At 40.0% G+C, this 20,557-nt stretch overlaps 1 protein-coding gene across 1 annotated transcript in view; it reads right to left on the bottom strand.

Moving 5' to 3' along the window:
- Positions 1-20,557, bottom strand: part of TMEM2 (transmembrane protein 2) — a 111,833-nt gene that overhangs the window by 21,397 nt on the left and 69,879 nt on the right. Inside the window, exons 11-18 of the mRNA XM_006894422.1 lie at positions 20,103-20,231; positions 19,045-19,133; positions 15,646-15,777; positions 14,337-14,372; positions 13,498-13,653; positions 8,057-8,234; positions 4,918-5,133; positions 1,154-1,362 (exon numbers count right to left, since the gene is read on the bottom strand). Coding sequence (XP_006894484.1) covers positions 1,154-1,362; positions 4,918-5,133; positions 8,057-8,234; positions 13,498-13,653; positions 14,337-14,372; positions 15,646-15,777; positions 19,045-19,133; positions 20,103-20,231 — 1,145 coding nt within the window. The remainder of the gene's footprint in view (positions 1-1,153; positions 1,363-4,917; positions 5,134-8,056; positions 8,235-13,497; positions 13,654-14,336; positions 14,373-15,645; positions 15,778-19,044; positions 19,134-20,102; positions 20,232-20,557) is intronic.

The following is a 20,557-nucleotide window of genomic DNA, read 5'->3' as shown; positions in this document are numbered from 1 at the left end:
GAGTCAGAACCACTTCTGCAGGGTAGACTGGCCAAGTCCATTAGTCAGAATTAGTTGCTCAAACTTTGCCCATTACAAATGGTTTATTTATATATTTTTGAATGTTTTTCTACTTACATCTATAAACCTCTGAAGGACATGTATTTTTTCTCATTCATCTTTATTCTTCATCAACTGTAGCACAGCAAACATTTGAACGAGTTAACACAAAAAGAGCCTACGACCTAATCCAGTATTTTTCAAAAGATTAGCTAGTAAAATATTGCGATATCATTGAGAAATCATGAAGGAACAGATGCATAAATCCAGGGTGATGAAGAGCTGACGTTCACACCTTCAGACCTGCCTCATGCCTATGGCAGAGATTACTAATCAGTCACAACACTGTCTGTCAAGTGCAAACTTGGCCTCTCAAATCCTTCACTTTTTCCAGGTAAAGTGACTAGCTGAAACATCTGACAAAATTTTCTTTCTATCCCAGCTATAGGAAATCAAAGATTCTGAAAACTTAAAATTTATCATTAAAGGCTTTCTATATGCAATAAGAATTTATTTCTACAGAAGTTTTTCCAACGAGTGCTTTTAAAATTATGAGATTCTATTTGTAAAATATCTTAAATCCATCAATAGGAAATGAAAAATCTCTCTACAACAAGAGGCGCTAAGTACACAAGCTTCGTATTCTTCACTCCTTTTTTGCTTATTAGAGGGCTCCGTGAGTGGTGAAAACAGTTAAGCACTGGGATACCCATCAAACCAAGTTGCTTCTTAGAGGCAAGAACTTAAAAGTTTTGTCTCACATATTGTGGGCATGTAGAAGGAAGGACCGACCAGTCCTTGGAGAAGGATATCATGCTTAGAAGGGTGGAGAGACAGCGCAGGAGAGGAAGATCCTGGATGAAATGGATTGACAGAGTAATCGGGGTAATAGTAGTAGGTGTGTCAGTGATACTGAGATTGAACAGGACAAGGTTCAGCGCTACTGAGCACAGTGTTGCTATGAGTCAAGGCAACTTAACAGTACATAACAACTACTCCTCAAAAGACTGGCGGAACTGACTCAACAACAACTAATAACAAAAAAGCTCATTAAAGTTATTTTTTTCTCTCCACTAAACTGTGCCTTTTAGAAATAAGAGTCATAGAGCCATACTTGTTGAAGTTTACGAGGTATAGGAAAGCAGTCCGGGGTGCTGGGCCATTCCAGTGGATGGTGTAGCCCTTCTGCAGCATGATCACGGGCTGGTATTGCGGGAAGGCAGCCTTCTGGTTAATACCCCGCAGCACCATTGGGTGGGATGGATATTCATCTCGAGCAATGGTCATAGTAAGATTCTGTGTGCTCCACGTCTGCACATAGACCTTCAAAACACAAGCAAGGATTAAAGAGAGGGGCAGGAAGAGGTAGATAAGCACACATTTCCAGAACAAAGTTAAGGGTCACTACTTTGCAAAGATATTATTCAGATTGGATGATGTACACCAGATAAATGAACGGTAGCCAACATCTCACTAGGAGACACTTGTGAGGCAGCTTGTCCATTCTGAAATGGTAAAAACAGATCATGCATCATTCTAGCCAAGACCTTTACGATCTCTTCCACCACAGCGGCCAGCTTATTCATCAGAATGTAAAACCTCTGTGGCTTACAGAGCTTGTCAAAGCATTCTCTCAATCCGAAAAACACACATATAAAAAAATCTGCAAATTAATATGAAAACTGAAACCCTCTAACCAAACCCAAAAGACTTCCCGATAAACTACGGGAGGGAGAATTTAAGCATTCCTAGGGCTTTGATTTTCAATTTTCCATGACCTACATCAGCCAAAGTCCTTTTTCCACCAAAAAAAAAAAAAGGGGCTCTAGAAGAAGCTGGAAAAAACTTAAACTGAGACAAATTTGAAAATTCTGAATTTATTCCAGTGGTATCTGAATCGCGACCACGTGCCATTCCAAAAACAAAACCTTTCAAAAAAATTCTCCAAAACCTCAAAACCATGTTCCTAAAACAAAGCAATATTTTGTAACCAATCTCTCTCTCATTTCCACCGAGTTGCAACCAAGTAATAGCTAACCTTCCAATGAGCTTTTCAGAAGCTGTAAATAGCATAAATCCTCAAAAACTCATCCACAAGAGGACGTTCAAGTTTCTTTGCAATTACTGAGTGCCTCCAAGTCAATTCCAAATCCCAGCAACCGCCTGTGGCAGCAGACACATGACTGGGAATTTATGTTGCTGTGATCATTACAGAGACACATTTCTAGTGAAGCAGATATGGAGATTCAACCTAGAGCTCTGAGTCAACAGAGGTTCTTATCAAAAAGGCACTGCACGTCTGGCCCAAAGGTGACATTCTCAGGACAGAATCTGTGGCAAGCAGTCAGGTCTGAGTTCTGACGTGTGGCCTCACCATTCTCAGAACCTCCTGGGAAGGAGAAGACAACTTGAGTCTCTGTCTTCATCTATAAATAAAATAGAATTACTACTCTGCTCTGTGAGATGCATATTCATTCTTATACTCTCAAACATATCAGAAATCCAAAGAATTAAGTAAGCTATGGAGTAAATGTTGGAGTAGTACATACCTGTAGAGTAACAATTATAGTTTATATAAAGTTAATTGCTATTATGAGCACACAGATTTAAATACATACTTTTTTTTTTTTTTAGTAAGCACTAGCCAATATAAGACAAATATACATGAACACAAGTAGCTGGCAAGAAATTTTACTAGAACTATATCTACAAAAGAACGAAAAGCTTGTTTATGTTTTGCCTTCTTTTAATTCTGGATTTTCACTGCCAACTCAAAAGCACGTAGTTCAAATCCACCAGCTGCTCCGTGGGAGAAAAGAGAGCCAGTTTCCTCTGGTGTTATTTTACAGCTTCAGAAAACCTGCTGGAGGGTTATTTATGAATCAGTTCCATTTCAATAGCAAACAACAAATCTTGATGGGGCAACAGAATTTGAGGTTGGCAACTCAATTAAAAACATAATGAGTGGGAGGAAATTCCTTTCATATTCCTTCCACTTTCATTACACTGTCATTAATTTTCTATCTTTTCCTTGTAATATCCTGTCCCCTCAACTTCCACTGCCAAAGCATCAGGCAAGTATTACCTATTTTTTGCTCAAGGAAAGGAAGAAAAGAAAAATTCCACAACAAAGCAGTCAGTATTTCATGAAAACAAATTGGAAACTCTTTCCAGTCCTATACACATTTAAGCCCTTCTATTTTGTCTGTAGATAAAAATCTACAGTTTTAAAGCTGGAGGCATTTCTTTGGTTTGTTTTTAAGCACCACAATATGCTCAGGATGTGTAATCATGATTCTAAGTTGAAATAAATCAGCTGCTAACAAGGTGACTCCAACCCATGTGTCAGTAGAACTGTTCTCAAAAGTTATTTCTACTGGCTGATTTCTCAGCAGCACACCACCAAGCTCTTCTTATGTGTCGGTGGGTGGACTCGAACTATCAAATTTATGGTAAGCAGCTGAAGTGTCTGTTATTAAAACCTACCAATTTACTCTCTAAAGTGTAAAGTTGCTGCCTCCAGAATTCTAGATACCTAGTACCTCCATCCTACTGTTTCTTCAACCTATACAAATATTACTATTAAAATCATCTTTGCAACTTTAAGAGTCTTGCTTTTCAAATAATATTAACAGCAGAAGGCATTCACTAAGTACCTGGTCCTATGGTGATGGCTTTGCATGTATTCATTCATTCATTTGACAGTAGCTTCATGAGAAAGCAACAATAGTCTCATTGCTCCCAGGCATCAAAACCAAGAAATAGTAACTCCTGGTTGATTTTGACTTATACAGACCCTCTTGGACAGAGCAGGACTCTCCAATGGGATGTCCACGGCTGCCAATCTTTGTGGAATTAGAAAAGAAAATGTCCCTTCTTTCTCCTGTAAAGAAGGCCTTGGTAGGTTCAAACTGGCAACCTTTCCATTAGCACAGTTTAGGTTAATAAACTTGCCTGACTCATATTTAACAATTCAAACCCAAGCATTCTGGTTCCACACTTTGCATCCTTCATATACATTTAAAAAAACAAACAAAAAAAACCAAAAACCGCTAATATTGCATCAACTTCAGCTCAACAGTAACCCCTGTGTGTCAGACTAGAAATGGACTTTAGTCAAGTTTCAGTGGCTGGTTTTTCAGCAGTCATCAGGCTTTCTTCCAAGGCATCTCAGGGTGAATTTGAACCTGTAACTCGGTTAGCAGCTCAACACAATAAATATCGGTACCATTGAATTACTCTTAACCATACACCCAAATCAGTTCATCTTCTTAAGGCACCATCAAGTTAATAAGGACTCGTCATTAGATCTTAAAAGGTGTTTCTCAACCTGTATCCTCCTCTACCCATTTTCATAGACATTCTATCTTAATATGATCAGAAGTGTTTACATTGATTCTTTCTTTGTCAGCCCTGTCCCTACTTTCTGGTCACATCTTCTACCTAAAGCAGGGTTCATCTCACTTTCCAAAAGACCAATGATTATTCTACCCCTAAGGGTGGAAGTCCCACTTAGTGGGCCTAATGACCCTAAAATCAAAGGAGAACAACACTGTCTCTTCTAAGGCTCAGCCAGAGTATGGCAAGAAAGACCCAGGAAGAGTCTTGATCAAATTCTCTCTCCCATCCTTATAGAGCCAATGGCAAATTATTCTTTTCTCTGGGAGGCCAGCCTACTTGCTAGGTTTGTACGATGGAGGAAGGAAGAACTGTACTTTGAATCAATTCTATGTGTCTATGACTCCTGGTCATTCTTCCTTTCTCTTTAAGCAACACCATGCTTTGGAAAGTGGCACCCACACTGACAAGGGAGAGCATCCATCACAAACGGCGTCTGGAGGGGCAGTGAGGAAGCAGCCACATGCATGCTGAGCCCACCTGGGCATAGCTGCCACTGCAGACCACTGCATTCCACTTGGTCCTATTAACGCAGCTTGGATGGCGGATCAGGTAGTTGTCAAATCTTCCCACATAAGCATCCTTGTATCCTGTCACAGAGCCATCAACGTCATGGAATATGGAGTTCTTATCACCATCGAGCTCACAATCTTCAAACCATGGGCCAGGCTTTCCAAAGAAGACATTCAAAGTGACCTGACAGACATAAAAAAGCAAAGATGTCACAAAAGGAGGGCTCTTGTCATCTCAGACAACACACACGCAAGGATCCCACTGTATCTGCCTGATGATAAAGCAGACCTGAGTGGCTCAACCGCCTCCTAGGGCATCAAGCTGAATTTCCTCATTAACTAATGACACACATGGGGGGAAAATTACAGCGAATTACAAAATTCAAGCAGCAAATGTTAGTGTTTGTCTCTCTCCAACCCTTCCCACCCTCTCAATTAAAAAGTATCACTTGTGCTCCAGGCAAAACTCTCTGTAGTAACCAAAATCAAAATAGTTAAATAGAGGCGGTTACGCAGTTGTGTGTATTTGTTGAAAGTCATACTCTGTGTACTTAAGATCAGTGTTATCTCCCTGCATTTAAAATATCTGTTAGAATAAAACCCATTTAAGTTCTCTCTTCAAAGCTAGTTGATCATTTCAGGACACTCTACTTTAGTCCTCTGTTCATACGACTCTCTCTTCCTACCAATACATAAGTACAGTTCAAATCTGACAGTCACAAGTTTGGAATTGCTGGCCGCTGCTTTATTCACTGCTGTTGTTAGGGTCATAGAGCTGGTGGCTCTGACTCCAGCAACTCTACGCAGAGAAGGAGACCCCGCCTGACCTGCACCACCCTCACAGTCTGTGTGCATAAGTCCACTGCCGTACCCACTGCGTCAATTCACACGGAGCATCTTCTTCTCCTTCACGGACCCTCTACTTCTCCAAGCATGATGTCTCTTCCAAAGACTGGTCCCTCTTGATAACATGCCCACGGTACGTGAGATGACATATCTATCATATCATCCTGGTTTCTAAGCAGCATTCTGATTGTACCTCTAATACAGATTTGTTTGTTCTTTCGGCAGTCCATTCAATATTTTTCACCAATCCACAATTCAAAGGCATCACTTCTTCTCTGGTCTTCCTTTTTCACTGCCCAACTTTCACATTCATGATATTTTCACTTTCTTTGACATCTTTTGTGGCAAAGGGCCTGAACTGTCATCTACTCTGTCAGCTTCTCAGAGTCCTCATATTCATATGAAGCAACTGAAAATGTCATGTGGCTTTCATATGAAGCAACTGAAAATGTCATGTGGCTTGACATGTTGTGTTAAGTACTGGGCCGCTCTCTGAAAGGTTCCCAGTTAACACTCACCAGGGACGCTGTAGGAGGACGAAGGAGAGTCTTCTCCCATAACGACTTCCAACCTCAGAAACCCAGTGGGGGTTGAGGTGAGTCAGACTCAAGTTGCCTGCAGTGGGTTAAAATCACTAGAAGCTGTTCAAAGGTCTATGTTACTGCCTCTCCTCTATACAAAATTCCACTCAAAAATGATCTTGTCAGTTCTAGTTTATTAGTGTTTTTCTTCAACATTTTGTTATCTCTAGGTTTTGCAAGAGGCAAATCTGTAACCAGAGACCTCATTAAAGTACAAAAAAGCAAAGGAGTCACTTTAAGGACTGAGGTGTGAAGCCACGGCATTTGATGGAAGCCATGGCATTCTCAATCAACATGTGAAAGTAAGGAAAGGAAAAAGGACGACAGAAGCAGAACTGACACAAATTTTGGTACTAGTAAACAATACTGAACATACCATGGGCTGACAGAAGAAAAAGAAACCCACCCTGGAAGAAATACAACCAAAGTCTTCCTTAGAAATAAGGATGGTAAGCTATTGTCTCATTTACTTTGAATGTGTTATCAGAAGGAGTGAGCTGCTAGAGACAGACATCAGGCTCCATACAGGCGAGTGTCGGTAAAAGAGAGGAAGACCTCAGTGGTATGAACTGGTGCAACTGCTCCAACATGAACCCAAACACAGCAACAATTTTGACAACAGCACAGGACCAAGTAATGTTTTGTTCTATGGAAATTCTTTTCGTTTGCTTCAGGGTTTCCTAACAAATGCAAACATCTCACACCAAAGTGTGACCCTCAGCACTCACTAAGCTCTAGGTATGAAGCCTATGGAGAATTCCATATGAGCAACGCGCATCAGATGCCCTGTGCATGGGAGAGGTGCCCAGAACTCTTTAGATCTGTGTGGGAAGGTATCTACTACTCTTGTTCTTAACAGTTTCCTGGAGTCATGTTCTGAAGCCAGGTCACCCAACCACACTGACATGCTTCAGCTATAAACCAGACACAGACTTTGGTGTGCTGTTGCTAATTCCATTTCAAACTCCCTGTCAATCCCTCTCATTTCCATCAACTGGAACCAGCTTATTGGGGAACTTCCAAGGGGTCTTTTGAGGATTAAATTACATGGAAGAGACTGCTCATCTTTCTCCCTCAGAGCAGCTGGTGGCTTTGAACTGCCTGCTTTGGGGTTGGCAGCATAACTGCTTCCCCATCAGCGCTCCCAGTTGTGCTGCGTTATTGCTGCTAGGTGCCACTAAGTGTGACTCACCGTGACTTTATGAACCACACATGTGAATCCTGTCCTATCCTGTGCCATCTTCACCATCTCTGACACACTTGAGCCCACTGCTGCAGTCACCGTGTCAATCCTTCTCAATGGGGGGTTCTTCCTCTCTTTTGTTGATTCTCCACCCTTTCATGCATGATATCCTTTCCTAAGGAATAGCCACCCTAGGATCTAGTCTTTACACCCAAACCTCTTAGTATGATTAAGATAACCCACAAGCTCAATTTTACCAAATTAGATAGATGTCCTATTAACCCTCATGAAGCTCTACAACCTCAAGTGACAGGGGACTTGTTCTCACCTTGAACTCAACAGTTCAATGAACTGCATGAACTTAGGAGCAGCGTGTACCGCTCTTCTGCTCTCAGCCATAAAGACTCAGCATGACATTTTAGCTTTTTTGTGCTTTTGTCTCTGGGAATGTGCCTTCCCACCACAGTTACAACATAAGAACTATCAAGACCACTTACCTGTGGGCCAAACTTCACGAGGGAAATGTTATTCCTGGGGGTCATCTGCCAGGAATTCTTCATGAGAAAGCCGATCGCACTGCTGTATCTGTCCACAGTTGGCACATATTTTTTAAAAGTGCTCCTCCTGAGATGGATGGGCCCATCATAGATCTGAAAGCCCCTGATTGGAAATGTCCTGCCAAAATACAAAACTGTATTTAATGTACATGGCCTTGTCTTCTTACCAGCACCTCAAAAGCTTCCTTCTTTTATAAAGACTGTTTTATAAAGAATGATTCAAGGCACTATAGAGAAGGTGGTAACCAACACAAGGTAAGACACCTGCTCTAATGAAATATGAAAAGACAAACAGGAAAAACAAAGGATAACTGAGATAATACCAACTGCTGTGAAGACAATAAGACAGAGGAATACGGCAGTCAGAGAAGGGGCAGAGATGCTGTTTTGGATACAACAGAGGATGGATTTCTATGCAAAGACCTAGAGGGAGAGAAGGAAGTAGGCACGTGAAGATCTGAGCAGTGAGCATTCTAGAAAAGGGAAGAGAAAGTGCAAAAGCTTTGGGTTAGAACAAGCTTAGGGACTTGAAGGAAGGTCAGTGCAGCTGGAGCAACGTGGTGAGTGGACAAAGAAGTGGCCAGCCATCCTACCATGGAGGGCCTGCCCTAAGGTCATTATGAAGAAGTCTGTTTATAATTCTGGGCAATCACTGGAGAATTCTGAGCAGAACAATGACATGATCTGACTTTAGAAAAAAAGAAAGAACCCCTCTGGCTGCTATGGGGGGAAAAAGTCAGGAGATGAGTTAGAAGTTACTGCACTCCAGTGAGATCTGACCATGACTTGGACCAAGAAGGAAGGGAGAAAAAAATATTTGCTGACAAGTTGGTTGAGCAGTTATTTCAACGTGTGTGTGTGTGTGTGTGTGTGTGTGTGTGTGTGTGTGTGTGCGCGCGCGCGCGCTTAACTAAAACAGCTGGGTGGGGAAATGACGCTATTTAAATAACTGTAGAAAACAGGTAAATATGCACCACAGTTTCTTTAAATGGGTTTAAGAAAAGAGAAGAGCCAACTTGAAGACAATTCTAAGAACATAATGAATTTGTATCGCTTCTTGAAATCACTGAGGTAAGATGTTTGCTTTGGTAATTCATGAACTTCATATTTTGTACAAAAGTCTTTAGCAAGAACACAAAAGACTCATCTGTGCTTATGAAAGGAGAACCTCTTTTAAAGTCAATAAATGACAGTGAAAATGAGATTAAAATTATAAACACATAAATTCTCAAGGCTTTCTATGTCAAAGGTGCTAGTTAGATTAAGAAATTAATTTTCATCACGTCTTCTTTGTTGTTCAAATACAAACATCTAAGCCATAAACACAAACATAAACGCTCATAACACGCTGGACTTCTCGGGTTTCTCTTTTTTAACTGTTTAAAGGTATCGCTGAGGATATCTACAACTAATTACTTTCCACTTTAGCAGTTTAACAGTAATAGCATATTTGCTGAGGGAACTCTGGTGGCCTAGTGACAAGAAACTGCACTGCAATCCTAGAGGTAGGCAGTTCAAATCCACCAGATACTCTGTTGGAGAAAGAGGGGCAATCTCCTCCTGTACCAGTCAGATCTGATTTGATGGTACACACACAAAAAATATTAATTTTTTTTAAAAAAAGCATATTTACTAGCAACAAAATAAACCTGTCTAGTTAAAAAGTCTATATTATGATCTATTTCTTTTTTTTATGAATTTTAATGGAAGTTTAGAGAGACTGAGAGTTTCCATTTATTCATTATTGCACTTTTCTCACTGCCCACCCCAATTCACTCTTCTCCTTGAAAAGTAAAACTCTTTGATCGTTATACAATCCCTCCCCCCAAGTCCACTCCACTGTGCAGCCTTCATTCTGGACTCCTGTCATGATTATAATACCCAATCTATCACTTATTAAACAGTTCTCTCCCTCATCTGTTTCAATGCAGTATACACATCATTCCTCCCCTCCTTCTCTGTCTTCCCTCAACCCCGATGTCAGTCCCATTTTACAACAGTGGTCCTATGCATATTTGTCCTTTGTGACTGAGATCTTTCTCTCAGCATAATGTCCTCCAGGGTCACCCATTTTGTGTAATATTTCATGAGTTCCTTGTTTTTCAATGCAGCATAGTATTCCATTGTGTGAATATACCAGAGCTTCTCTATCCATTTGTTTGTTGATGGGCACTTGAGTTGTTTCCAGCTCTTTGCTATTGCAAACAAAGTCGCAATAAACATGGGTGTGCATATATCTGCTTGGGTAGTCGTTACAGTTTCTTTAGGGTAAATTCCCAGTAGTGGAATTGCTGGGTCAAATGGTATTTCTATTTGCAACTTTCTGAGAAAGCTCCATACCACCTTCCACAGTGGTTGCACCATTTTACACCCCCACCAACAGTGAATAAGGGTTCCCATTTCTCCACAACCTCACCAGCATTTGCTGTTCTGTTAAATTTTGCTATTATTACTAGGGTGAGATGAAATCTCATAGTTGTTTTGTATATTGTCACCTATTTCTAGCATTTACCTCCAAGTAGTTTTCTCTCATACAAAAAGTTAAAGGGGGTGGGGTGGGGGGGGAGTCAATGAAGACATTGTAAAAGGAAAACGGGATCCATGGTACAATGAGAAATCTTCGTTTTAGAAAATTGCTCTTAGTAAAGTGGTAATAAGGAAACTGAAACAAAACAAGAAGCTGATCTAGTATAAAAAGATAAGAAGTGACTTGGTTTCTGTTACGATTAGGGAGCTCTGGTGGTGCAGTCTGTAGGGAACCACATTGTTAAGTCAAAGGTGACACCTCCCTGCTGGCTCAGCCCCTCCTTGGGAGAAAGATGTGCAATCATCTCCCATGTGATTTACTGCCGCCAAAACCCATGGGAGGGTCAGCTACCAGTCGGTTCCAACTCCATGGCAATGGGTAGAGTTGCCGAGTTCTCTTATGGATTGAACTGTTTCCCCATCTGTGTGTTATAAATCTTAACTTCTGACTGTGGTTATAAATCTTATTTAGAAGTGAGTTGTCTTTGTTATGGCAACAAGGCAAAATTACTAGAGTGTATATCTTGAGTCAATCACTTTTGAGACACAAAAAAGATTAAACAAGCATGTGAGGAGGCAGTGATGGAAGTAGAGAGATCCCAAGCCGTGTGAAAATCACCAAGAAGCAGGCGCTTAAGGAGAGAAAGACCTGCGTCTAGAGTCAACACACAGAGAGAAAGCCTTCTTCTTAGAGCTGGCTGCCCTGAATTCGCCCTTCAGCCTTCTACGCTGAGATAATAAATTTCTGCTTCTTATAGTCAACTATGTGTAGTACTTCTGTGACAACAGCTCTAAATAACTGAAACAGCAGTCCATACCACAATGCATAGTTATTTCTTTAAGTCCATGTATGTGGTGAGGCAGTCGAAGTAAAATTGTGAAGAGCACAGCAGTGAATCCAGCCTAGCTGGGTTTGACTCTACTTCAATCACTCATTAGCTTTGATGTTGGCAAGTTACTCAACTGTACCTTTATCGGGTGAAGGAAACTGTACAAGAAAGATGGCAGCAGCTACTCTATGGAGTTTGTGAAGATGAAGTGAATGAATATCTGCAGGATAGACAGAATAGGGCTTGGTGGTATGTATTTAGTAAATGTTACTAAAAAGTTCTTTTTCCCAGTGAATCACAGGCAGGCTACATAGCATACATACAGCCTGCAGGATGCACAGTATTTCACAAAGACAGGCATAGACAGAGAGGAGCTGGAGCTTGGAAAGGTCGTGCACACACATTATGTGAACTGTCCATGTTTTCCCTTTCCCCAGACCACGTCTAGTCAAATGTCCAGAGAGAGCATTCCTCTGAGGGGGTGGATGGGTGATGGATTAGGCCACTGGCACCAGGTGTTGAGGCTTTAAGGACACCATTTAGCTGTTGTCTACTGGGTTTTCTCACAAGTAAAACGAGGACTTTCCTGGATTTGGGGCACAGATTAATTAGCTAATAGATCACTTTGAAGAATCTTCCCGGTGCTAAGTATTATTTTAATGACTCTGTGATCATGCTGACAGAAAACAAGCCAAAAGCCTGCCCCCGTCTCCCTCCAACCTCCAAAACACAGTTAATGACACAGCCATGGCAAGTTCTGAGTCAGTTTTGGCATCAGCTGGTCCTCGTTTTCTAGGACTCTTTTCAGTAGGTAATTTCCTTTTCCAGTGGCTATTTCTGAAAACCAACATTACAAACTGAGGGAAAACTGGCCTAATGTCATAGTTCTGGCTTGGCAACTTTCTGCAGCCCAAGAAAGGGGGGGAAATCAACAACTTATATAAGGCCTTATTGGCACAATAGTTAAAAGTGCTGGGCTGCTTACCAAAAGGTCATCAGTTCCAACTTCCTAGCCATTCCACAGGACAGAGGTGTGGCAGTCTGCCCCCATAGTGGTTCAGGACAGCTCTGCTCTGTCCTAGGGAGCTGCTATAAGGCAGAATCCACCTGGTGGCAGCTGGTCTGCTTTTGGTTTTATATAGACCTTATACAAGGAATGAGAAACAAAACAGCCCCTTTGCTATAAAATTGGTAACGACACCTATGAAGTTTTTAATAATTAATGCTCCAGAATTCCAGGTCAGTAATAATAAGCTCAGAAATAACAAATAATAATCAGCAAGAGAGTGCTGGTGGCGTTGTGGTAAAAAGCTGCACTGTCATCCCAAAGGCACATAGTTTGAATCCACAGCTGCTCTGTGGGAGAAAGACGGGCAATCGCTTCCTGTGAAATTTACTGCCTCTGAAAACCCACGGGAGGGTCAGCTATGAGTCAGTTCTGATTTGAAGGCACAACAACAACACAAGCACAGCAATACTATAAACATCAGTGTTGTTGGTATCGTTATTGTTGGTGGTGATAATTATGTGCCATCAAGTCAGAACCAGCTCATAGCTGACCCTCCAATGGGTTTTCAGAGGGTGCAAATCACACAGGAGATTGGGCATCTCTAGCTCCACAGAGCAGCTGGTGGAAACCACATGCCTCTGAGTTAACTCCTAGGCCAAAAGAGCTCCCTTGTAATGTTTTCTTGTTGTTGCGTACCATCAAGTTGGAACCAACCCATAGCTGACCCTCTAGTGGGTTTTCAGAGGCAGTTAATCGCACAGGAGGAGATTGTCCATCCTTCTCCTGAGGAACAGCTGGTGACCTCAAACAGTGTGCCTTCAGGATTGCAGCACAACTTCTTGCCATTAGGCCACCAGAGCTTCCTTCTAAAAGCAATGATGAAAACAGTGTTGATAATAAAGATATGGGAGGTTAAGTGTCATGGTTAAGGAGGAATCCATTCAGGATAAATACAGAAACCTCCTTGAAAACTACTTTTTCATTTGTCATTTAAATCTCACGTTCTACACACTCACCTATTCCGAGGTAAAGTCCGAGGCTTATGGTCTATTCCACCTGTGCCCATGTACTTGTTCTGACCACCCAGGAAGCCATAATTCCTGCTCTCGCCAACAAAGAGAGATTCAGACACCTCCTGGCTCGAACCTTCATCACTTGGGAAGCTTCCATCGCTGTTAAAATGAGAGCCATCCATAGTCATACTCTCTCCATAATTTAAATTCACCTTCTTGCAAAGATAAGCGGTAAATAGAAGTACCTTTAAAAGCTAAAAATGTAGTTACTTTTTCTAAAACATCAAGTCATTATTTCTTCATGTGAATTAATCAATATTTTGTGAATGTTACACAAATAAATTTATCAACTTTAAGAGCCAGAATTGAGGATTCCGGTCCCAAATAATAACTACACAAATAAGAACTTGCCCTGAATGCAAGAATTAGAGGATATAACATGTTTAAAATGACTATTATTTGAGGGAAAACAAAGAATTAAAAATTTTCATTCTTTATAATCTTTGTTAAACTGGAGCAGTGTTTTAAAAGTTCCAAACTTTTACCCCTCCCTCTTTTGAGCTCTGCTATTAAGATCTTTGGTCTAAATCACAAGCATTTTATTCTAAGAGTAAATACAATAGGCATCCCTTTCTGTGAAATTCCTCCTATATTGAAGCTACTATTCAAGTTCATCAATTTATTACAAATGCCTGGCCCTCTAGTGGCTTCAGGAAAGGGGTGCCAATTCTTAAAATAATACTGGTATTGTGTAACTTTCTTATGTGTAAACCAAAAGTCAAGAATTCTTATCTTACAGTTTTAAAATGGTCAAGTCAGTAGATATCTAACCAATTACAAACCTGGCAAAGGTCAGTCCTATTCCATTATCTGCAAACCTGTAAGAAAAAAAAAAAAGAATAAGGGGATATATAAAATTGAACAAGTCAGGTAAAAGAACTAATGGCCTCAATATTTAATTAGCAAAGTATCTAGTGGCCTCAGTAATAGTGACTTTCTCAAAGAGGCAATAAAAAAATTTCACCTCACAATTACAAGATTGCAGACTACATAGGCTAACTGGCTCAAGTCCCAGCTTTTCCAGCTCCTAGCTGTGTGTAGGCAAATTCCTCAAACCCCTTTATCTCCCTCACTTTCCTCAACTAAATTACTGTGTACTGTTGAGTTGGAATCAACCCATAGCTGACTCTCCAGCAGCTTTTCAAAGGCAGTAAATCACACAGAGGGAGACTGTTCATCCTTCTCCCTCAGAGCAACTGGTGGATTTAAACCGTGCCTTTGGGAATTCAGCACAGCTTTTAACCACTAATTCACCAGAGTTCACTCTATAGACTAATAATGTAATTTTCCTTCTAGGATTCTTTCTTTTCTTTCTCCTAGGATGTCTGAGAAGATCAAACATACTAATTTATTTGTAGCATGTAGAACAGTGTCTACAGCATGATAAACAGTATAATAAACATTATTATGATTTTAAAAAACAACTAGATCATGGTATTCTCTTCAAAATTTTCAACATGCACATCCAAAGGATTTCTACAGGCCCAACACCAATTTGTTTGATGATAAAAGTCAGGTATAACAGTGAGATGCCAAATGTCAGGGCCAGACAGAAAGATTTTTCTAGAGTCTTGAGCACCAAGTCTTAGCTCAACATCTATCTGGTCTCTGTTAAAATCATACAAATTCGGAAAAAGTGAGATGTTTACCACCTTAAGTCAGGCTAAGACATGAGTGAGTCAACAGACTTACTGAGATGGAATTGCACAACTTTTGTTTGGAATGGCAGTGAGGAGCATCAGAAATGTTTAAAGCCTTTCCAAGATGAAGGGAAAATTATTCAGATAGTTTCAAAAATCTTTATTTAGCTCTCTGACATAGTCTATGCCTGTTATATAAAGCTAAATTCCCAGTTCCTGCTCAAGCTCATCAAAACTCTCCTGTAGTCACTGGGCAAGTTCAATTCCTGTGAAAACACAGGCTGACACTGGCAGTTTGTTCACTTGCTCACAGCCTGGTCAGTCTGTCAATAACAAAAGCAAGATCCAGGAACCACCACTGAACTTGAATTCTACCATTCTGGGTGCTTTTTAATAGTCTGAAAAGTGAGCGCATTGGTGTCATTGGTAATAATCTGCAGAGGATACGCACGCTGAGTTCTGCACGATGATATCACCCCCTCTGATCCACGCTCCATTATCGTTATTTTTAAAAGCGATGAGTCGATCAATCACGGCAGCAACACGGGGCTTCTCGGGATCCGCATCCTGATGAGGCCGAAACCTTGGAGAAAAGGCAGGTAGACTTCTTTGAAAAATGATAAAAGGGTAATGAAAATGAGCTGTTTATAATTATGAAAGTAAATGTCAAGAAGCAGGATTACATTTGACCAAAAGAAAAGCAAAAAAAAATCTTGGGAGACAACTTAATTATTGTTGTTGATTGCTGTCAAGTCAAGCACAACTCATAGCAACTCTATGAACAAAAGGCCGGGAGCCCCTCAACAACTATTGACATTTATCAAAGTTCACAGAGTTTCCAAAGGCATGTTGTTTAGGAAGTGGTATCAAATCCAAAGGAACATGTTATATTCTCTCACATATATCCAGAGAATTACTTTAACCATATTTTCATATTACTGTGGCTGTGTGCCATCAAATCAAAACTGACCCATGGGTGACCCTTCAATGGGTTTTCAGAGGTAATTAATTGCACAGTAGGAGACTGCCCGTCCTTCTCTAGATTTGATCCGCAAGACTTTGGGATCACAGCACAGATTCTTACCACTAGGCCACCAGAGAAAATGAATTTGTAATATGGAATGGATGTTGCATAGCATTCTAAACACTAAAACCATTTTGAAAAAATAAAACTCAGAACAGAAAATCCAGCATGTTTTTACAAATTCTTAACCATCATGATACTAACATAACCTTATTTTAAAAGCTCGATTATACATTTCATTGTGTGTGTGTGTGTGTGTGTGTGTGTGTGTGTGTGTGTGCTGCTGCACATGTGCAGATGTGTGTGTGTGTCGAATGAAACATTTAAATTGTATGATTATTTTATTTATTTACATTTGGGAAAGGAAACAACATAGTTTTCTTTTTTTAAAAAAAGTGTCACGAAAGCAACTGTCTGCTGTAACCATCTCAGCTTTTCTGACCCTCTTCTCAGCATAAACCCTTCTCTCCCTGTTGGTTATATTGCAGAAGCAGCCCTCATGTTGACAAGGTCACTTACTACAGGTGTCTTTAAGTCAAGTCTGTAAAGTCAAAATAGGTGCTTCAAGTTCTCAGCCACACTTCAGCCTTTCTCAGTGACTTAAAATCAAGGAGTGAAGCAAGGGTGACTGCAGGGGTTGATTCAATTGTTTTAAAGTGAGAGTGAATTTACATGACATTGAAAAGCAAGTGTGAGTCTTGAGAGTTGGACAACAGTAACCAGGGATCAACTGCACTTTCCTCTTTTAGTGTGCAAAAAATGAGTTAATTTTCCCAATTCATCGACATCATTTACAGCATTTCAAAATACTGCCCAACCCTCCCTAAAATCTGTTATTTTTACTGAACTAATTGAGTCTGACATTATTTCACTCTTTTAGGTGGAATTTCCCAGTCTCAATCCAAGAACTTTTTTGGGGATATAAATTTCCATTGTTGGATTCCTTTGTAATTTCACATCTAGAAGACACAGGAAAGAGTCATCTGATTAACTGCTGAGTCATCTTCCTTTTTTGATGAACACACGGAACATCTTCGAAATATCCCCATGTGGCTAATATTCAATCCATGGTGGTGGTTGTTGCGGACTGTCAAGTCAGAAACCACCTATAGATGACCGTCTAGTGGGGTTTTCAGAGGCAGTTAATCACATAGGAGCTGACAGTCTGTCTTTCTCCCACAGAACTGCTGGTGTGGATTCAAACTGCAAACTTTTGTGTTAGCAGTGCAATTCTTTACCACCAAGTCACTTGAGTTCCCTTTAATTCATAGAAGTGCTAATTATTTGTTTATAATTTTATAATATTATCATTTTAATTATGTTTGAGTTCTCCTAGTTTGTGTGGGCATAATACATATATTAGAAGATATAAAATCAAATAAAAACAAGCTACCTCAATGTCTTGTTATTCTTTTTATAAAATTAGTTCTTCTTATTGACAACTTTCATTTGTAATTTGATTCCATATCCGTATGAACTTATAAAACCAGTAAGAGTGTTAAGGAAGAGTAGAAAAAAGTGTAACATTATCCTAATATCATATATACATGTACACTTGATTTAAAAAAAATTAAGATATCATGGGTAAATTGCTTTATTTCTTAATTTGTCAAAATCTAAAATACCACTGGATGTTTAAAAAATATTTATTCATTTAATCACTAATTATTTTAAAATTGCCCTCAGACTCTGTTTCTCAACAGCTAAGTGACCACTGCTTTAAAACATTTCCAATTCAAGCTTATCTTTAAGGAATCCTGGTGAGTAATTTTACTAACATTTTCCTAGCACTCCCTTGACCTCAGGACTTACTGATGTGTCACAAAAATCTTGTCTCACACTTGAGTCAAAACTACATGTGGCTCTGAATTACTCTGTTATGTCTGGTGTTTCAGATCTGTTGTACTTTTTCACAGGAATATCAACAGAGGCAATTAAATCTGAGACCCTCTGAACTGCACTGGCTGATAAATCATCTTGATACATAAATAGCACTTGGTTTCTACAGATAGGACTTTATGTTGGCCATCTCTTCCAGAAAATCTCATTTCCACCTGAGAAATTTTATTTCTTTTGGCTCGCTCAGAGGATGTTAAGAGAATTTTGCTGATATGCCAATCTACATCCTAACCACATTTTGTGGTTTTAAAGGAGAATAACACGGAGCCCGGGCCTGATGTGGATATGAGACCACAAACCACTGGAGCAGAACCAGCTTGGTCATCAAGTTGGGGAGCCGCTACTTGAAACAGTTTTACAGAAATATTCCACTCAGACCACTAAGAATTAATTGTATGTGCTCTGGCTTTCAGGGGATTAGACAAAAACATGATCTTAGTTTAACTTGTTATTTAATGAGTCATAGTCTTAAAACAGGGCAAATTTAGGCTCATTTCACCAGATCCCCTTTTCCCCCCTCTTTCTACAACTCTTTCTAACATCAATATACAGGTAGTGCTCAGTCTCAAGAAAAGCAGCAACTTCCTCTTTGTTATGTTAATAAAAGCCCAGGCACAGAGCCTAGAACAACACTATAAAACGTTTTTCCAAATTCCTCCTTATAACTTTCAAAACTTCATTTTAAAGCTTTGTCACAAAAAAAAAGGGAACAGTTTTTGCTCTTGTGTGATTCTTGGGATGTTACTGTTGTTATGTACCACTGAACTGGAAGTGACTCACAGCTGACCCTCCAAGGGGTTTTCAGAGGTGGTAAACCACATGGTAGGAAACTGTCCTTCCGTCTAGCTGGTAGATTCGAACCATGAGCCTCTGGGTCAGCAGAACTAAGATATGTCTGTGGCACATGATTTATTAAACAAGCTCTACCTTGCACTGTTATCCAGACAGAGGTATTCTCGTGGGTCAGCAGCACTGGCATTGGTTGTTTTAACACCTTTGTCAATAAATAAACCAGCCTGAAAAACAGAAATACAGACTGAAATGAGTATATATTTCAGCTTACTGCTTTTACCAAAAAAGGTTGAGATAAACAGCAAAATAAAAGTTTTGCAGAAATGGTTACTTTCCCCGATATTTTTATCATTTTACTTAGTTGGCAGTGCCAACTCCTTACCACTAGACCACCAGAGCTCCTTAGAAATTCATTACCTAATGCATCATCACCTAGTCCCTAGAAATGCATCTCAAATTCAACTCACTGCCGTCAAGTCAGAACTGACTCATAGCTGACCCTCCGGTGGGCTTTCAAAGGCTATAAATTGCATAGGAAAATCTGGTGGTCTAATGGTAAAGAGTTGTGCTGCGATCCCAAAAGTACACGGTTTGGATCCACCAGCTGCTCTGCAGGAGAAAGATGGACAATCTCCTCCCATGCGATTTACTGTCTCTGATAACTCAATGAAGGGTCACCTAAGAGTTAGTGTCAACTCAAAGGTAGACAACAAGATAAACTGCATGGGGAGAGACCACGTATCTTTTTCCCTTACAGTTGTTGATGGGTTCAAACCAACAAAGAAGTGGCCCTTTGGGTCAGCAGCACAACTCTCTATGCCAACCACACCACCAGAGCTCCCTCCAGAAACACGTACTAGCATTAAAGATTCAAAAGAAGGTGGGACCAGGAATTCAAAAGAGCAACGAGGAGGGAGACTTAGAAACAGAGAAGATGGAAACACCAGGGGCAAACCTATTACATAATCAGAAAGCATGTACTCCGTGTTGGTACATATTCATACATCTGAATACATGGAGTGTTATACAAGCCTCAAGGGCATAAAACGGTTACATGTCTGCATTTTTTTAATCACAAATTATTTTTTCATGACAAGTTCTACCAAAGCCTGCTGCTTTTCAGCTGTAATCACCATACACAATCCTTTACTCTGTGAATCATACAGAGCAATTACTAAAACATGGGCACCAACCTTAAAACTGGAATGGACACGATTGTTATAAAATATACCGAGCGGGGTCAGTTCTGGTTTCTCTAAGAGTTGCGCTCCACTGGATTCTCCGGTAGCTTCCTTGTGGAATAAATACCATATTCCAGCATCCTACAAGTGAAAGGGCAAGATCATTAAGAATCTTATAAAGTCACTCTGAAACATCCTTCTCACTTCACAATCAGGCTTCATCTCTTTGACATTCATTTTTTTTTCATTTTTACAGTTTATTAACCCCTGTAAAAAATTGTGTGTGCAAGTGGCTGCACAAAGGAGTTATTTTATGTCTTCTTTTTTTTCCCTCCTCTTCTTTATGTCTTTTTGAAAATCAAATTTGTTAAAGGGTTAGAAAAAAGGAGCAGTAGAATGGGTTAGTAACAAAACTGATTTTTAAAATAAACTTCTCCATTGTTACCTTCTTTTAAAAAACTCCACAG

The sequence above is a fragment of the Elephantulus edwardii genome, unplaced genomic scaffold (assembly GCF_000299155.1).
Source record: "Elephantulus edwardii isolate Elephantulus edwardi_28Jun2011 unplaced genomic scaffold, EleEdw1.0 scaffold00141, whole genome shotgun sequence".
Taxonomy (NCBI): domain Eukaryota; kingdom Metazoa; phylum Chordata; class Mammalia; order Macroscelidea; family Macroscelididae; genus Elephantulus; species Elephantulus edwardii.
Note: the sequence above shows the minus strand (reverse complement) of the source record. Positions and strands in the feature narration are given on the sequence as shown.